Source organism: Typopeltis vanoorti, chromosome 1 (genome assembly GCF_054136105.1).
Source record: "Typopeltis vanoorti isolate ZY-2024b chromosome 1, IOZ_Tvanoo_1.0, whole genome shotgun sequence".
In the NCBI taxonomy this organism is placed as follows: Eukaryota; Metazoa; Arthropoda; class Arachnida; order Uropygi; family Thelyphonidae; genus Typopeltis; species Typopeltis vanoorti.
Genome location: NC_143549.1, coordinates 3,824,973 through 3,845,108, shown reverse-complemented (window position 1 = coordinate 3,845,108; position 20,136 = coordinate 3,824,973). Strand labels below are relative to the sequence as shown.

Genomic DNA, 20,136 nt, shown 5'->3' with positions numbered 1-20,136 from the left:
CACGAACGCAGAGGGTTTTTGGCAGTTGACCTCCATTACTGACATGTGGAAATTGCTCGTTCAACTGAACATTTGCACACATCATTCAGGAAAAACGAAATTTTACACCTCACGATCTACATGCAAGTTCAACTCGATTGGACGTTGTATTATTTTTGACATCAGGCTTCCGAAACAAGCCATCACTTTACCAAGAGAAAGTCTGTTCATCAAGGGGAATCACAAAAGAGATTGTGTGTGTGTGTGTGTGTGTGTGTGTGTGTGTGTGTGTGTGTGTGTGTGTGTGTGTGTGTGTGTGTGTGTGTGTGTGTGTGTGTGTGTGTGTCGGTAATTGAAAATGAGGTTGTTCAGAGGAGTTGATTCCAGGGAATAGTTCACACTTACAGTAACAACAGCAAAATTAACGCTAAAAGTATGCGACAGGAATGTAGCGCGGACATTTGCATCTCTTTTTTTTTTGTAAGGGGGGGGGGATACAAACACCAACCGTGTTAACTTGTACATGATTATTCAGCCCAGTAGAGGAGTGCTCTCCTGCGCTTCACGGCCCTCCTCCTCGGAACACTCCTTGGGGTTTTTGGGCAGCGCAAAATAGAACTTTTCCCAGAAGAACTTCTCTCCCCATCTGAGGTAGGTGGTGGAATCCAAGTGGATCTTCAAGGTGGGATCGATCTCCTCGTCCGCAGGTAATTCTCCGTACTGGATCACAATCAGGCGATGAACCTTGTCCTCGAGCACCTGCACGTGGGCAGTGCGGAACTCCAAAAGACACCACTCGCTGCCCAGGAAATGCCTATTGGAAAAAAAAAAAAAAATCAGACTCTTTCGCATGCCAGCTCCTTCAGATGTGTTTTCTGAGACAGACCAGAAGTAGAATACAAAGAAGGGGCGCGTGAAATACTCCTCGGAAGGGAGGGAGCTTTCTAACTGTGTTAATCAAACATTTGTTTAAAAAAAGTATAATTAATCTTCGTGATGTAAGCAAACAGATTGGATGAGGCGAGCATTACTTATTTACATTGCTCGCATTCTTCATTATTATATTTTGTCTACGGTCCTGAAGAAAACAAAACTTGGATATGAAATTCCTAAATGTAATATTAACATTTCCCATCTGATGTATATGGATGACTTGAAGTTATATGGAAAATCGGCCCAACAAATAGACTCTTTACTGAAAACAGTTCTTATTTTCAGTCAGGACATCCAAATAGAATTTGGTTTACATAAATGGGCAATTTTATCTTTTAAACGAGGAAAAATTAACGACACTAGCAATTTTAATTTTTGATCAAGAAAAATATTAGAACACTATAAATACCTAGAAATATTAGAAGCCAGTGATATTCTCCGCTTGAAAGTTAAATAGTCAGCATCAGAATAGACCAAAAGAGTTAGAAATATTCTGAAAAAAAACTAAATGGATTAAACACAATCACAGCAATGAATTCTTGGGCTGTACCACTGATTCAACACACAGCTGGCATAATAGATTGAACAAAAGAAGACCTGGACAAACTGGACCGCAAAACTAGAAAACTAATGACTATGCATCATGCGTTACATCCACGAAGTGATTTTGACCGGTTGTACATTCCTAGGAGAATAGGTGGACGCGGTCTGCTGCAAGTGAGAAGTAGAAGAAATTAGTTTAAGAAGTTACATCGACAATTGCTCTGAGCCAATGTTTTAAGCAATTTTATTATTATTATTATTATTATTATTATTATTATTATTATTATTATTATTATTATTACTTACGTAATCATATACTTACGTATATTATTAAGTAATTGTCATTACTAAAAAAAAACTTACAAAACAGGAATGTCCTCAACAGTTTATACTGAATCTTAACATAAAATGTAAAAATTAAAAGTCCTAATCACGTCAAGTTAATTAATCTTTGCACGATAACAAATTTTTTTTTTTTATTAATCGCGATATTTTATTCGCAAAGCGAAAGACGGAAAATGCGTAACTAAAAAATAAGGAAGAGATTTTTGAATCGCAAGATTCGAGGTCGACAAGCAAAACATCATAAAAACGAAGGAAGTCCCACACAGTCAAGCTGTGCGGTGAATATCTGAAGAAGGACGTCGGAAGTAGGCAGGAAATCCACAGTTCCGGCCTTTCTGAAGTTACCTAGCAACGCAAACTCTCAATGCACCCAGTAGAAGCACCTCTACTTTAAAATAATAATAATAATAAAGGCTCAGCATAGAGTAGAAGAAATTCCACACGCACACCCGCATAAGTGGGATTACTTAGCTGATCTTGTACAAGAAATGAATCGAAATAATGATGTCAAATGTCTAATTAATGAAATAATAAAAATGACGACCTCATTAATAAAAGCGCATTTAAAAGAAGGCCTGGGAGCCGTAACAAATCTTAAAATTAAAATTCCCCACGAGGCGGGGGTGGTGCAGGTTTTTGAAAGAAGTTCTTGAAGAGCAGGAGGAGGAGCTGAGCGCGCAACAGAAGAAAGTTCCGGAAAATCTTAAAGGACGAATTCTGAGACTGGGTATTGCGAAAGGCGCAGTTTTCTAAACTATTATTCGGCATAGCGGCTATCCGCCCCTCCCCCACAAAATAATAATAATGTTAACCGCAGGCGCAACTCACAGTTCGCCAAATTTACATGAGGCGACTTGCAGGGAGGGAAATGCCTCTCGTGAGAAATAGAATAGAACTCCATCTCCTTTACTTACACTACCTAACGAGAAAAGCAAAAGCGCGCTCGCGCGCGCACGCACACACACACACATACCCACACACCCACACAGCGACGAAATATCAGTCGTCAATATGGATCGGAATGGATACACACGATCGACTACACCAAAATGTAACGGTGGCCATGTTTCTGAAACTGCTGCAAGGAAGCAACGCAACGAACCAGCGAAACACTTCGCATGCAAACGTCAGAAATACGAACAAACCTCGGTTTACTTAACCTCATCTGAGAAATGACAAAGCAAATTCAAAGCAATGCAGATTGGTGCTGACTGAAGTACTGCCAACAAGCACCTGTCCAATGTCACTCCACAGTTACACAAGCACGGTCGATCCGACTGACAAAAAGCGGTGAATGATAATCGCTATCAAACCACCATTAATAGTAAAAGAAATAAAAGCGAATACGCAAAAAACACCGAAGTGAGCAATGGGACCGACCCGCGATACGAATGTCGTGTACAAATAAACACGCCTATTAAAATCCTTCTACGACATAAATTTAGCATCCGAGTTGCCACCCCAGAATCGTCATTTGCAGAAGAGTTAATCCTAACAGGAGATAAGCCTCGCATTAGGAATAAAAAATCACGGTAACGCGAACGTCTCATTCCTCTACAACCTCGTGCAACTATACATTCCTGGCGCCACGGAAGAATACCTTCAGATTAGAATCGCAAACACCAGACAGCTTCATCGCAGCATCTGTTTCGACAGTCGAACAAGCAGATCTTACTCCGATGCGCTACACTACGCAAAACCCCTCAGAATGTTTGGAATCCACAAAATATTCCAAATTATAATGATCCGCGCGAGACAGAAACCACACGACAAACTTTGACTCTACTCCGAATATACGCATTCAAATATGTAGCAGCCAGGATGGCAGCAGGCCTCGCTTCACCGCGGCAATTGCGTGCAAAACCACGGTGTCGATACCCCAAACGACAATACCGGACTGGCATCAGATGGCAAACTCGGACTTCGCAGATACTTCGAAGGTCGAATTAGACTTGCACTCGAGAAAATGTTTACAAAGCGACGAAAGAGGAAGAAAGAAAGATAAGAAGCTACGCACTTTGACATGGCAAACGTCTCGGACAAAACCAAAAACGGTGTAACAATCGACGTAGATAAAAAGGGTGTCCTGCGTAAACAACTCAAGAGATCGCCAAATAACGCAGCAAAAAGACGAAAAAAACAGAACTGCTGATAAAGAAGACAAAACGAAACTATTCCCAACACAAGATAATCTTTAAAAAAAAAAAAAGAAAGAGAGAAGGCATCCGATTGAAGTGATTTCGCTAACGAAGCCACGGGACAAACCGAAGCAACTCAAAAGAGTCGCGAAAATCCGAACAACACTTATTGGCTCTGTCACGGAAGTGCAGTAAAAAATAAAAAAATGACATCGCGGCCTCTTATGAGGACCTTGCGTCCCAGCCAAGCCACAACAAAGAGGGGATGCTCTTGGCGATGTCGAATTCCCTCCGAAGGATCGAAGGCCGAAGGTATCGAGTCAAATCGCGTGAAATAACAATCGGCCCTCGTTGACTTTGTCAAACCGGGAACGAGAATCCACGCAACTGACAAACATAATGCGCATGCTCGTAACAGCCTCGACTGCAACGAGAACAACATCAGCAAGAATCAGCGGAGTCACTTCAGCCACGATGGGAAGCGCCGAACAGAACAGAATTCCAGCGAAAATCATCTTTCAAAATATATCAGCAAACTTCTTATGTTAAAATAAATAAAATAACAAATGAAAAAAGTGGAAATTATTTTACAGAATGGATAACATTCGGTAAAATAAACCCTGCTGGGAAGAAATCGGCGGTGTGAGCAACAAATAGCCCGCCTTAATAGGATGTATTTCGCTACGATGACTGCCGCAATCCTACGGGACATACTTTCCACGTGCACACGATAACGCTGAATGGGAATTTTGACCATTCTTCCTCTAAGCAGGTAACGAGGTCCTAGACCGTTGTGTAACGGATGTCCCTCGACCTCTGTTGAACGCTCCAGTTCATCCATGGTAGGACCGCAATATGCAGGCCCACATTTCCCGAATCAACATGCAGCACCGTCTTCAGAGGAACAAAGTGGTAGATGGGTGATCTGTGGAGGTCGGTCAAGCGTGGTGACGTCGGTGTCCACAGACCACACGGTTACAGCAGCAGCAGGCTTATGACATTCTGCACTGTCTTCCTGAAAGACATAACGGCCATTTGCGAAGAAACACCACAGAGTAAGAGAGCACTGCGGTGTCCAAAGTGCCTCTCAATGTTGGTGGCACCACATACATCGAGTCAAACCAGAAAAACACCATCGCATCAACCTCTGAATTTTATAGTTGGGGTTGCGCACTCTGGTTAGAAACGTTCGCCGGGCATCCACCACACCTACGCCTGTCCACCTGCTCGGTAGAGAGTGCAGCGCGATTCATCGCTCCAGTACACAGCTTTCTAAGCTTCCACGCCCCACCGTACGCGCTCTTTGCTCCACTGAGCACGCATGTCGGTTCGGATAATGTGCGGCTTGCATATTGCGGTCTAACCACGCAAGCGCACCTTGCGATGCTCTGAATGTTTCTGTGCAGACTTACGTTCAGTCGATGTCATGCCTGAACCCTGCAATCAACGTATCATCCGACGAATGGCTGTTTTTACATATTATCCTTCGTAGCACCCTACAATCGTATTCGGTGAGCGAGGTGACTCCCTGTGCTTCCATCTCGGTGTGGGATCATCGTTTGTTGACTTGGGGTGGCCCAATTTGTCAACAATTTGCCGAACAGAAAGGCATGCCCGTCACAACGCCTCTTTCAAGCTCCGTCACTTCCCTTCTTGCAGACATTTCACCAGGACACGCTCGCTCGGGAGCATTATATTCCTCCAATTTATACTGGCTAAGAAGCACGTGACTCGTTACATGCACGATGTAGTTTGCCCGTGGGGATGTCCGTTGACTTCTTTCCAAGCAGTGTATATTCAGTCTGGCTATGAATGGAAGAATGTTAAGCGAATGGAACGTCCTTATCGCCGTGCAATTTTTGTCTCACGTGATTCCTCCGTGCTTCTTCGCTCAGAAGGCGCGTAAAATTTTAATCGATTCAGATGCAGAAGGTATTGCAGTCAGCAGGAAGAAACGATGAACTAGATTCTCCGATGAAAAGTGCGAAGGAACAATAGTGATAGCGGAATTCTTTTATGGGATGTTTGGATTTCTTTTTATTGGGCGTCACCATATGGATGTCGGGTCAAAATGCTTTTCAGGTTGCTCTGCAAATTGACTCGCATCCCCCATATACGACTTTTCTGATCTGTTAGTTAGAATCCTCTCATCCTAACCAGTAGTTTATAATCAGGTCCCTAACTTATGCAACGGGCTTCCATACTGAAACCTGTCACAAATGCTGACATAATACTTTAAAAAGTATCTTCTTCTTCTTCTTCATGTAGCTTCCTCAGTGAGAGTGCAGCACCATCTCCTTCCAGTTCTCTCTGTTGGTGGCTTTCCTTTTTGTTTCTGCATAGCCATGTGATCCTGTCCATGTTCTTATATCTTCAAGTTTTTGCTTCTTGATCCTTTTCCCTTAATTTTTCCTTCTGAAACTGTTAAAATCCTCTGTCCTGCTGAACCTCTCGGTAGTACATGTCCTGCCAATCTAATCTTTCTCTGGATCATTTCCTGTAATAAAGATCTCTGTTCTCTGCAGGATATCTGTATTTGTCACATCTTCTGTCCATGGGATTTTCAGAGCTCTCCTACAGCACCACATTTCAAAGGCCATCATCTGTTGCCTTACTCTCTACTTGAATACCCAGGTCTCACTTCCAGATGTGAAAATTGGACACAACAATGTTCTTATCATTCTTTTCTTTGTCTCAATACTCACAGAATTTCTGAGCAGATCTTTATTTTTCCAGAAGGCATCTTCAGCCATGGCTGTTCTCTAATCCAGATTCTTTACCTTCTTCAATTAGTAGCTGCAGTAATTTGATTAATTTGTTTTATTTTATGTTTTATTTTAAAGTTTAATTTCTAATTTGCTATTAGAATGGTGTCATCAGCATATCTAAGATTGTTGTATTTTATTCCATTGATACTAATCCCTATTATTTTGTTTTTCAATCTTTTTCATCACTGTCTCACTGTAAATATTAAATAGATCTGGTGAAAGGACACAACCTTGTCTAACTCCTCTTTTTATTTTCACTTCGGAAGTCTTAAAGTTAAACAGCTGCATTTTCAGTTTGATATAAATCATTTTTATAATCTTAAGTACGTAATCTTCTACGGCTAATTTTTATTTTATTACGTTTTACCTGGTCGAAGGCCTTCTGAAAGTGTATGAAACATATGTAAATGTTCCTATTTCTTTCAAGTGATCTTTCTATTAGTATTTTTAGTTGCAGGATAGCATTAATGGTTCCCATTCCTCTTCTGAAACCCTTCTCTTGTTCACTCAATTCACCGCTTATGGCTCTTTCAATTTGTTTGTTAACGATGGTTAAAATAATTTTTAGATGCATGGGATATTAGGCTCACAGTTCTGTAATCCTCGCAATTTTGTGAATTATGTTTCTTTGGAATTGGTATGTATTCAGATAGATGTTGTAAAAACTTCAGGTAATTCTATTCTTTTATAGATGTCCTGAATGGATTCCACTAAATAGTTGTTATTATTGCCAGTCGAAGCTTTCAGCAGGGATATTTTCATCACACCCAGGGGATTTATTATTAGGAAGATTCTTAATTACGTGTTCAGTCTCCTTTCTTGTGGGTAGAGGGGTCTCTGTTGTTACATTTAACTTGAGGTGTGGTGAATCATCTATCATGCAAAAGCAAAACGTACATGTGTACGTTTTGCTTTTCCATTAAGTTCGTTCACTTTCAGGAATGCTTCTCTGGTTTTGTTCCTATTTTGAAATTCTTCTGTCTCAGTGCACTGCCGATTTATCCAGTTTTCTTTGAATCTTCTGGACAACTGTTTGATTCTTTTATCCAAAGTTTTATCTTAACACGTTCATTGCCAATCACGCGATATCGCGCGGTGCGAGGTCTCACCAAACGGCCGATCACGCGTTATCGCGTGGACGTCGCTAACTAAATAAAAAAATAAAAAAAATTTGGCCACCACACGAAATTCCAATTTTCAGCTTGGCAATGAAAGTGTTAACCTTTCTTCTTCATTTCCTCCTATTTTCCATGTTCTTCTTTCATCAATAAGGTTGATTACCTCTTGAGTTATCCATGGTTTTTTCTTTCTTTCTTCATGTTACTGATGTGGTTTTCAGCAGATGTTATGATGGCTGCATGTAGTCTCTTCCACTGAGAGGGTTCGTTTTCGTTTTGCAGCTGTGCAGACAGAAGTTCTGAAACATCGTCATTAAATTTTGATTTTACTATTGGATTTGTACCATTTGCAGATCTCATTTTAGGGGTTGTTTTCTTTTAAATTGTATTGTTTTCAGGCGAATATTCATGTTCACTAAGACCAGTTCTATGACAAGATCCACAGTCAGCAATTGGCATCACCTTTGAGTTTCGTATTCCATTGAAGTAACGTTAACTGACCAGAATATAGTCTAATTGGTTTTTGTATCTTCCATCCGGACTTTCCCATCTTGCTGTTGGTTTTTGCTCAAAATAAGTGTAAGCTACGATGAGACTGCTTGTTACAGAAATCGATCAGCTTTTGACCTCTCTCATTCCGAATTCCAAGTCCAAATGGACCCACTTGTGCAGATGTTCTCTCTGATCCGACTTTTGCGTTCCAGTCACCCATAGCACAAATAAGTCGATCTTTCTTGCCCTCCGACTTCCTTTATACGCCATTCTATTTCATCACACATGTTATCTATTTCTGCTTCCTCATTCTGTTCTGTAGGAGCATAGATCGGAATGATCAACATATCTCTAGGTTTAGACTTCACTAGAATTGCCATTACTCCATCTGATTTTTTGATGACCTGGATAATGTTGTGATTATTTTTTTCTTCTCTACAATGAACGCTACACCTCTCCTTGATATGTCACCACCTGACATATACAGTATATACTTTATGCATTTTGCCATTAAGATCCTTTCCAACCATTTGGAAAGGATCTTAAAATCTTAAGATCCTTTCCAAAAGGGTTCACTTATTCCTAGTATACTAATATTCAATCTCTCTCTCATCACATTAGCCAATTTCTCACATTTATTCAATCCTTCCTCTTACATTCCAAGTAGCAATATTCAAGCAATTTCTGCGTTGAGTTTCTTTATAGCAGTCACGGACTGACGATACCGTAGGTCCTGCTACGTCACTCTCACAACACCGTTCCGGGCGTATTGAGACTACCCGGACTTCATTTCTTTTCTGTTTCGACATGATGCTTTATATAGCGGCATTTTTACGGAATGGGCCGCCAGAACCATCCAACCCCGATATGAATGGAGCTGTCGTTGGTTAGCGGGGTACCATGGAGCTAGCCGGGAGGCCAACAGAGTAGTGTTATTGATCATCCCCCTCATCCACCACCGAGAGGACACTCCGATGCGCCGTAACAGCCCAGCGACCGGTAAAAAGTATCACGATGTATATATTCCTCCCTTGCCAGCTGAGCAGCAACATTATTGCAAAGTGAGGAAACGATTCCAATACGATTCTCTCTCCACCCATTTCTAGTGAGCTCTTACCAACTTTTCGTAAGCCTTCACCACCACCTCACAGATAGTTCGGAAAGGATCTTCTAGGTTCAGTTGGACACATCAGTCTCTGCACCGCCTTTGTGCAATGGAATTGTCACGCACTCAAGTTGAATCTTCCTTTTACTGAGACTCAAATGGTGAGTCCAGCTGGACACTCTTTTAGCACTCGTGCCGATATCTCATTCACTCCCTATTGCTGAATTCTTATTCAGTTTGTGCAACACCTCGGCCTCACCCACCTGCGTTTCTTCATCCAGTGAGGAGGTAGCAGTGTGTTCAATGTCGCGTGCATCAGGTCGATATCTTTAACAAAACGGGCACTCAGTTGTTGAACAGTCTCTTCTGCATCTGTAACCCTCACGCATCTGCATTTAGAAGAGTTCTTCTTCCGTCTACTTTCAGCATATCAATGGAATTCTTTAGCTTGCAGTTTCTTTTCATACTCAACTTTCCATATGATGAACTCCCCTGGCACGATTTATAATTTTATGACAGCGCCACCATTATAGGTTATCCCTACCACATCCTCGTCTTCTTAAGAATATCTTGTTTAATAAGATTGCTGATCGATTTCACTACCAGCGAGTTTTCATCCTTTGTTGAGCTCAAGCTATCAACGAAAATCTCCCGTATTTTCTTCGGGAGAGAAAATACGAGAGACAACTGCTGCCATCTCGAGGTTTTAAATCCTAACAATCGCGTTGTTTATAATATTGTGAGTTCCATTGTAGATTTTTTTTTAAATGTTAGCTAGATTACAATTTGAATCATTGCCCCTTTTTTACGCGCACACACACACAACCAGATGAAAAAGTGAAAAGGTTGATTATGTAGTACACTAGGAATGCAAATGGTGGGTGAAGTCTTGGGGAGGGAAGAAGTGAAAACATTTTCGCACCCAGCATACAGCTGTGGGTTGTAACTTCTGCCAAATGATGATGAAGAATTTTGCCCCAACGGGCACAAATGGAAGGGCGAATAAGGGCGACCACGAAAACTTAAATTTTGTCTAATGGGAGAAGAGAAAGTCTTAAAATAAAGTGATGAAATTAGACAGAGAGAGAGAGAGAGAAAATCCAGAGGATTCTGCTTCATTCCACTGTTCGAGGAGGCATCCATGCGAAAACCTTCTCTTATCGCAGAAAACTCGAAGCTCTGCAGGATGCGCGTTGATGAACGAATCGATGCGATTACGTAACCCATTCGGGACGGATCCTCAGAGGAAGGGGGTTGAGAGATCTCGTGGCTTGTTGCGCCAGAGACCACGAGATCCTCTGCTGGACAGGAAGGTGAGGATTAAATTCGTTCGCATCGTCTGATGACCTTTTTTAAAAATGCCGAAAGTAAATATGAGAGAACGGTTTCGGAGATGTGGGGGGGGGGAGATACTTACTTTGACAAGACGAGAACCGTCCTTCTGCTCCTCTTCACAGCGTTGATGATGTTGTCGTGGATGAACTCCCCGGGCACGAAGTGCTTGTAGTGCAGGTGCAAGAGGAACGTCGGCTCCAATCCTGATCCAAGAGACGAAATCGCATTACAATTCGCATATTTTTATGAAATCAATCAATTTATTAAAACGAACCAATTTTCCCGGTCGAATCAGGTCTTTCCTTAGATTTGCTCTCCCGAAAAGAGATCGAAGCAACACTTGCTTCGATCTCCGTTCGACAAATGCATTCACTTCAGGGACGTCGTTGACCGGAACGATTTTCTTAATATTCTTTAATGAGTTTAATGAATCTTTTCTATAATTCGCTGCGGACAAAAAAAAAAAAAAAGATTCTTGGACAAGTCAGACACCTTTTTTATGAACTGCGCTAATCAGACTTGCAACTGCCGCGACTTTCGCTCTTGCTTCACTTGACAGCGATGCAATACAAAAAAAAAAAAAAAAAAAGAAAAATAGTTTCGTTTTGCACGTGTGAACAAGGCGCGTATTCACGTGACTCACAACTGCAAATCCCGTCGATGACCTTTTCGCCGACTGGTGGTGACTCACTCGTTATCGCAACGCAGAAACGAAAGTAATTCAGACGAGGAAATAAAGAACGAAAACTCTTTCCGTGCTGTGGTCACGAGTTTGATTCATTAAGTGGAGCACGTGACAGCACACTGAAGCAAACGTGCGTTTTAGCTTCAAGAGTGCTTTCATTTCTCGGCTTACGTTTGGTAACGAAGATGAATCACCTTCAAGGAGATCTCGCGATTGATTACGACAGTGTTTCTCAAACTTCAGATATCCGCGTACCCTTCTTAAATTTTCATTATTATCAAGGGCCCCCTTATCAAATAATAAATAAAGCATATTTCACTGTAAATGTCTATTTTATTTGAATTTATATGTTCATGTAAACAACAAATATCATTTATTTTTAATAGAACAAAATTTGGATTAGGATCCTCTTCATTTCCCGTCCATGAAAATCCACATTTCAAGTAATTCATATCACACTTACGAAGATGTTTCATCTTCTTCCTACTTGGTTCTTTGGACATGTCAGAAGACACACCCTTATCAACTTCATTCGATGCAATATCAACGTTTTCTTGTTGCTTACAGCCACTTGTATTTGCTCTCTTTTGGGGTTTTTATAAACCCAATCTTTAACCAATGATCCATACGTGAGAATTTGAAAGCTAAAAAAAATACCGTATTTACTCGAATATAACTCGCACTTTTTTTCCCAAAATTAAAGCTAAAAAATCGTGATGCAAGCGAGATACGTGCTGGGATTTTCTGAACCTAAATTTTTTATGATTGGTGCGGTATTAACAAAAGATCGCGCGAACCAAAGACAAATTAGCATTTCAGCAGTTGAGTTGAAATGCTAATTCCCTTCAACCGAATTCCAGAATATCTGAAACACATTCATATATATTTCTTAGTTTTAACGCCTTAACGACGGGGTAGTGTCAAGCAAAACCATACGTTCTACCGGCAACAAGTGGTTTTGCTTGGTCTATACAGCAGTTTCTGTTGGAGGGAGATGTGATTCATTAGTTAGTGCCGTTTTATCCCGGTTGTCTCTAATTGCACTGTTTGTCGAGAAATATAATGATTCCATGCGTTAATGGTGCATAGCCGAAAATTGCCACGTGCCCCCTGAAGAGCGCAGTTTGAGAAACACTGGAGTGCGACATCAGTCACCCGAAAACCAAACCAAACCCGATCTCAGTAATTTTTTGAAATTTTGGATGTCTCGCGGAGCGAGCGAAACGATCTTTGCATTTTCTTCTCATAGAAGTCTCAACGGTGTTCTTCCTGAATCTCGCTGGAAAACGCCTGCGATGGCGTCACCCTAGCAATGATGCCGAAGGTCACAGCAAACATTTAGAAAGCACTCACAGAGATCGAATTTTGTTGCGCACTCGCTTGACATTGTGTTACGGACTTATTATGCAATAGCACACTCGAGAATTAGGTTTGGAATTTGCAGCCGAGGGTAGGGAAGAAGTGCGTGTGTGTATACATATCCAAACTTGGGAATAATAATAAAAAAAATATATAAAAAAAAACTGGAAAGAGACCAGAAAGAACTGCATTCAGTGTTAAGCGCTGTGCCATAACTAGTTACAATAAAAATACAAATGTAGGCGATACAGTCACTAAAAAATTAAAAGACTTGCTACGAAGACACCTCAATACGCACAGAAAATAACCGAGACATTTACAGTAATTTTCTATAACACGCGCTTAGAATAAAAGTCTCAGTGCTTTTCTAAACAACTAAAACCTGCGACGTTGTTTCTGATACGTGAAAAAATGTCGCGTGGATCTAAAAGGTTGTCCCTCCCCCCGTTCTAGTACGAGATTAGATTACTCAGCACGAAGCGCCGACCGTTTGTGCCTCTCACATAAACGGGGCGCGGGGAGCATAGCTGTTGTTCATCCGTGCTTTATGCTTTCCGTGTTTTAAATGAAATAAATTCATCAATTAAAGTATTCAAAGTTAATTAATTGCATTTGGAACAAGTGAGATGAGCGCGCTAATGTGCCTTCAACACTTGCACACATCGATAAAAATGCGGTCACATTGACGTGTATTTTGTAGCGCGGGTTGCCACAACCCACACGACAGTATATCCCGATCTACATGGACCCGCGACGTCACTGATATCTGTCAGATTCGTCGTAGCAGTGAACTATAATTATAAACCATTCCTCTGATTTTTATTATATGAATTGCACGACGTGAAAAGTAGGATGCGAATTGCAATCCGAACTCAGCCACATTATTCTCATCACAGAATTTTCAAGTAGTACTATCGTATTTTCTGTTCGTTTCAACATCTATTTTGGACTGATTATTTTGTTATAGACGAATAAAAATATTTTTCTATATACAGAAGTAAAGTAAGATACATCATCAGACAGCTTTCATAGTTTATAAAAAGGTTTAGAATAAGTTAGTTTTTTTTTTATTTATTTATTTTTTTATGGCTACCTAAGGACTGTAGCCATACTTGTTACTAGAAAATGAAATTTCCAGGATAATACAGTCATTGCGAAATCCAGTGACTGCATCTATGAGAGCTCACAGAACGTGGTATTTACTTGACGTCATATATTAGAATCGCAATTGGACGTGATACATAAGTTGCAGAGTGATCTCTGAGAACGTACGTTTAAAATGAAGGTCAATTTTCTTTAGCCCTTCGAGGGAAGTCTCGATCTTTTTCTGAATGCATAAGCTGAGGTTACCGATTGGATTTCATTTGGGAGTTTGTTGGAGCTGCTTGTCGCTAGGGTTCGAAGGATTTATGAACACTTTCTTCGTGTGCCTTGGGTGCTACCAGCATGTTCCGACCGCAGCGTAACCCACAGTCTACATTATATACCGAAAATCTTACACCGTTCTTTCTTTCAAGCATAATAGGCAACCGTAGATAGAGTGTCTGTAGTGGCAAAATAGTATGAACGGCAAACAGATCGTTGGTTGAATGTGCGAAGTCAGTAGCGGTTATGGCTCTAATTATTCTGTTTTGTATTCCTATTAATGGAAGCAGATGGTTGTTATAATCTCCACCCCAACAGGCGATGCAGTGAGGAATTTACCCAGGAATAGTACAAGCATCTTAAGAAAGCTGCAGCACCAATTTCTTAATATAATGTATTCTGTTAATTATGAATCTGAATTTATTTGTTAAGAAAGTGGTGTGGGAGTTCCGTTTCAAATCGCTGTCGATGTGGAGGCCCAAATACTTGATTGATTTTTTTTTTCGATTAAAGCTCCAGTCGCAATTGAGGATGTCACTGCATTTCCTTTCGTGCCATTTCGTGGTTGGTCTAGCTTTTCTGTTAACGCGAAGGATCTCGTTTTATCGGGATTTATTTTAAGTCCGTTGTTACTAAACCATTTACTTAGTTTTAACATATCACGATTCATCCGATTTTCTAGATCCTCGAGGGTCGTTTCGGTGTATATTAATGTCGAGTCGTCGGCGAAGGATATCATTTTGCCAAAAAAATCTGCACTCGCACGGAGAACACATTAAAATAGGGGGGGACGTTCAGTTTCCAATGACCACGTAACTTCCGTACAGCAGAATCTCCACAGTGGAATCCGCTGGGGGGAGGGGGACTTTGAGCAGAGCGCTTGCGGTGTTACGGAATGGAATCCTCCGTGGGGTTTCGGTTAGGCCGAAAGTGAGTTCAGCGAAAGCGAATGCAAGGACCGCGACCTGACCAGCTTGAAAGGGAGTGATCGCAAACGTTTTGCATTAAGAATTTTATTTTTTATTTTTTATTACGTCTTCTCCGTGTTGTTGCGCATGCGATCGCAGTCGAAGGAACGACAAGGGCAAAACTTCCCCGAAAGAGACAGAGTTAACATTCAGAAAAAAGACGACACTTACGGGGAACCAGTTCGTGGACCACGAAGGACTCGTCCAAACTGCTGTACGATACGAAAGCGTCAAACTCTTTGTCGGCGTCGAGATCTTCCTCCTTGACGCAAGAGAACCCTCTGGAGTAAAGCCACACTTTGATGTGCACGTGGAAGCGGGAGTACAGGGCGAATCCGGAGGCCACCAGCAGCAGCACGCCTGAAAGAACGAACAGAAATTGTTAAACCCACCTGAGGGAGAAGAAGCGCGTGCAGAATTTGTGGCCGACTGGGGAGAAAAGTTCCCAATCATCCGACGCTGTTTTATTTTTCGATCACGAACAGAATCAATCTTTCTCCAAGAACTTCCTCTTCGTCTCTTCCTAGCGGAGTGTGCTTGGCCAGCAGTCCTAACAAGAACGAGAGGATACTCTACAAATGAAGACTTTCAAGAGCAGCTTTCTTGTAAAATGGAATTTCTAAGCTCAGCGCTTTGAAAACCTTATTGACTTCGCAAGAAAGCGATTCTCCTCTACTTTGACCGCAATCCGAGACCCGACTCAGTTTTTCCCGCCTAACCTTGAATTCATTAGCCGTGAAAGCAGCTGTAACAGCACTGAGGTCAAAGAACCGAAAGCATCCTTCGGAAGTTTTCGGAACAAAATATTCCTGAGCTTTAAACGCTGCAGCTCGGCGCTTAACGATGTTGGCAGCGTTCCGCAGTGCGAGCTAGTTGGGATGTCCAATGGGAATTCTCGCTCGTGGAGGAAATGGATTTTTTTCTCTCTTGTTGGTCCGACATCGTTTCTCGTTGGAGTCACGTGATTTTTAGTACGTCCGCGTCCTGATGAATGAGGAACTTTTTCGCTCTTTTGCTCGGCAAGGGAGAGACAAGTCCGTGGAGATCACTTACGATAAAGAAGTTTGGTGAAAAGTAAATAAATAAAGTAAAAAACTGAACGCAGTCTCCTTGAAAAGCAACAGTCGAATACTCACCCAATGCCCCGATGGAGGACAGGATGTAGATGGACAACGGCACAGGACAAAGTTGGGTGTCGGTCAGCGAAACTACGACTCGATTCCTCGCGTTTCCGTTTTGCGGTGTGTTACCGCACCGGGTGTCGTTGAGATCAGCAACCTGCGAAGAAACAGTTCGATAAGATGGCCACATTGGTTAGTGCTAACTCCGATTTTTTATGCCGAAAAATATAAACGAAGTCGACGCATTGTGTCTGTTGACACAATGCGTCGACTTCGTGGCCTTAAATGCTGCTGCGCAACTGCAATCCACCCAACCCCAATCCCGCTGCTCTGCGCAGCGGAAGTCGCCATCTGCACTGCTTTGCTTTTTCGTTTGTGTGGCGCTTTCGAGCTGCTTCAGGAGCGACAAATGCTTGTTCCGATCCGCCGAGTGCAATGCGGAAAAGCGAGGCGATCCTGCTTTCCCCTTTTCCGCACTAACTGACGGGCTCGATCCCTGAGCCTCGCTTGGAACCCTCGATCGTGCAATTCACCCCTTTCTTTTCTGCTGTCCAGAAGGGCGATCAATGCATTGAATCGCTTTTCGCGTGAAACTGGAACTGAGAGAAGAATTCACGTGAAGATGGATGGATTGAGTCCCAACTAAGCTGACTCTTAAGAAGTCTTCTTTAATGTAACAAGGAAAAAAAAGTGGGTTTTACTTAAAGTATCTTAAAAGCCAGTTATTCTATACAAAGAAAGACGAACGGATTTCTGGTTTTGCGAAAACGAGAGAACCAACGCTTACCTCTTGTTGGTGAGTGAGGAGCCACTTCTTCATGGGGAGTGACTCGCAGTCGCACGTCCACGGGTTCCTGGACAGGGTCACGATTTTCAGGGCAGTTCTGTTGAGAAGCCGAACCGGAAGCCGGGTCATGTTGTTCCCGGCTAACTTCAGCGCCACCAGCTTCGGAGGGATCACCTCCGACAGCCGGGAAATGCTGTTGTTTTCTGCGTTGAGGAACCGCAGAGAGACCCTCGAGGTGAGGTCGGAGATGTCGGCGAGAAGATTGTTGGACACGTCCAGATCTCCCAGCTGGTCGGGGAGTTCGGCGGGGATGTTCGACAGGTTCCGATGACTGCAGTCGACTCTGATGTAAAAGTCGTTTCCGGAAGGAACGCACTCGCAGACGCAGGGGTCGGGACAGTCGAGATGCCACGGAGTCACCGAGTCGGGAGATAACTTCCGCAGGGCTTGAGAACGAAGCCACGGAGGAGAATTGCACACAGGGTCATCCTGGAGAGGTTTGTATTGCACGCGCTGAAGCCATTCCAGGAACCACTTCAGACGACAGTCACATGACCACGGGTTACCTACGGAGAGAGAAAAACTGTTGGCTGAGGTTTCAGTTCGGTCTTAAAAAAATACTTTTTTTTCTAGCAAGTTAGCACATCCCTCTAATACCGCAGCGAGAAATCTGTGTCAGACGACCGAATTCCAATGTAAACTCGAATTGTGGGTACCGTGTGGAAAGAAAGACAAGGGTTTGGTTCAGCGCTTTTCTTTATTGGGTTGTTCGCATTGACGATTGAAGTCGTGATGAGGCACTTCGAGGAAATCAGAAACAGAGAAAGGTCCCGAAAGGGAAGGTGAAAAACCTGAGCACCCAGAGAGGCTTCTCCGTCGCTGGTTTCAAGAGTACGCCTTGTTTATGAATCCGAATGAGTTTATTTACGCCGTTAGAAACGCATCAAGCGCGGACTTCGCTTGATGTGTTTGGTGACGAAGCCGCTGATTGGAATCAAGCGAAGTCCCTTGTTTCTATACGAACTCCTGTACGGGACTGGATTTTACATCTTTGAAAGCGCAAATCCCTTGCGAACTGGCACAGAATCATGCGCTTGATTTTACATCGTACTGAAGGTTTTTCCCCGTAATGCGAGCACTTCCAGACGGAAGTGATGACATCTCACAGCAAACCGATTTAATTTTAATTAATTCAAAGTTGTTTAAATTTATTTAAAACGAGAGTTTTAACATTAAGAAAAAGCGCGCTTACTTTTTGAGAGAAATTTTAATGTCAGTCTCCACCTGTCAGTCACCAGAGTCCACTTAGCTCATTGGATAAACAAACCGGTCGAAAGACTTAAAAACATTTTTAAAAACCCGCACGCATGTTCCTTTTCCGCCCGGTGTGAGATCACCTCCTCGCTTATTGGAGGCCTGAAGTGGCTTCAAAAAGTTCGCCTCTAGAATAAGGTTCCGGAATTCGCAAAATTGAATTTAGAAAATTGATAAAATGATATGCCTACCAAGGGAGCATATAACATTTCTTTGGTGAGAGCAAACACGAAAAATAAAAAATAGTTCGTCGAGGTGGGAATGGGAGAAGCTGTGCGCTCGGCCAACTCCCTGGACGAGCGGAGTATTGTTTGATGAAACTTTATGCGCAGAATCAAAGCCTCTTTGATATTCTTTCTCTCCGCACGTAACAAGGAAAACAAAAACATTTTCTTCTCGCGGATTCCATTTCATTTCAGCGAAAGGAGCATTATTTGCGGAAACGACTCGCATTAATCCGAGCTCACACGGAGCAGAGCGTGTGGTTCTTTGATGGTCAACGTTTGTGGTTGGGAGGCGCACTTTAAAAGCGCGGTGGCAGCTGCTCGTGACACGAACAAATTCTTCAAAAAGGAAAAGAAAAGTACGTTTGGTCTTTTGATGTTATATTTGGGAGGGGGTGCGGAAGCAAACGTGTGCGGAGATGGGAGAACGCACTGGTGCTGCCATCTGTTTGCTCAGTAATTCATTTCTCCCTCTTGCGTCGATACTGAAAGAGAGAAAAGGGGTTCCTCGTGCGGGTCAGAAAGGTGGAAATTAATTCCCATTTTCAGAAGCTTTCGGTGAAGTTGCGTAGGGAGCATCGTTTAGGGGAAATGAAATTCTGTTACTTTTGAGGTTGTCCTACACAGAAAGACTAAACCTCGAGTAGCTGTGATTCTTGTTTCTATTGTGATCACGTGACTTCCTCGGCGAAGTGCGCCTTCAGTTTATGCAGAATAATCGAAGTTTATCGAAACGGAAAGTCTCACCAGCGATGTCAAGCTTGAACGAGGTGTCGATGATTGAAGTTTTTCTTTTCCCGCGCAACTCTACAGTCACGTGAGAATGATCGTACTCAGAAGTTTGTTTAAAGCGACGCAAATTAAAATTTCGCACTTTCTTTCTTCAGACTGAGTTTCTTTGCATGAAACTAATAAGAAAGATCCCCAAGATTTGCATTTCTTCGGTCGTGTTACGAGAGAGGATTAGGACTGCACCATCGGCCGTTATCGAATCTTCGTATAAACAAGACGTCCTCGGACAGACGCCACGAGGTAACATTTAAAACTGCGTTCGTTTTCACAAATTTTGCAGAGTCCTGAACCCGTTCAAGACCACCTCTCGCTTCCAATTGGGTTTCGAACCAAAGATTCGAAATTCGGTTGTTTTCAAGGAAGTCCTACGAAGCGTGTCCGGACAGTTCATCACCAACAATTCATCGGGGGACAACTAATCGCGGCGGAAAATTCATCGCACGAAAATTCATCGCGGATGGATGTGAAAAACAAATTCCCATATAAGAAATATTTTTTAAAAAATTACGAAATAATTTAAAGAATTAAGAAATATATTTTAAAATTAGAAATATTTTATTTAATATTTCGATTATATTTAGCTTTTCGAAAATTTTTATTCGATATAAAGTTATTCATCACAGATATATGTGAAAAAAAAAGAAAGAAATATTTCCCATATAAGAAATGTTTAAAAAAATAATTTTTAAAACAAATTAAAAGAATTAAAGAATTTTTTTTTTTAATTTAAGAAATAACCGGCCTGGTCGGCCGAGTGAATCGCAT

The 20,136-nt window shown here is 42.0% G+C and overlaps 1 protein-coding gene across 1 annotated transcript in view; it reads right to left on the bottom strand.

The window, feature by feature from the left end:
- Positions 1-414: 414 nt before the first annotated feature.
- The window catches only part of LOC150109753 (uncharacterized), a 36,233-nt gene continuing 16,511 nt past the window's right edge, over positions 415-20,136 (bottom strand). The window contains exons 3-7 of the mRNA XM_090396195.1: positions 17,042-17,607; positions 16,270-16,411; positions 15,305-15,493; positions 10,839-10,959; positions 415-793 (exon numbers count right to left, since the gene is read on the bottom strand). Coding sequence (XP_090252321.1) covers positions 511-793; positions 10,839-10,959; positions 15,305-15,493; positions 16,270-16,411; positions 17,042-17,607 — 1,301 coding nt within the window. The 3' untranslated portion in view covers positions 415-510. The remainder of the gene's footprint in view (positions 794-10,838; positions 10,960-15,304; positions 15,494-16,269; positions 16,412-17,041; positions 17,608-20,136) is intronic.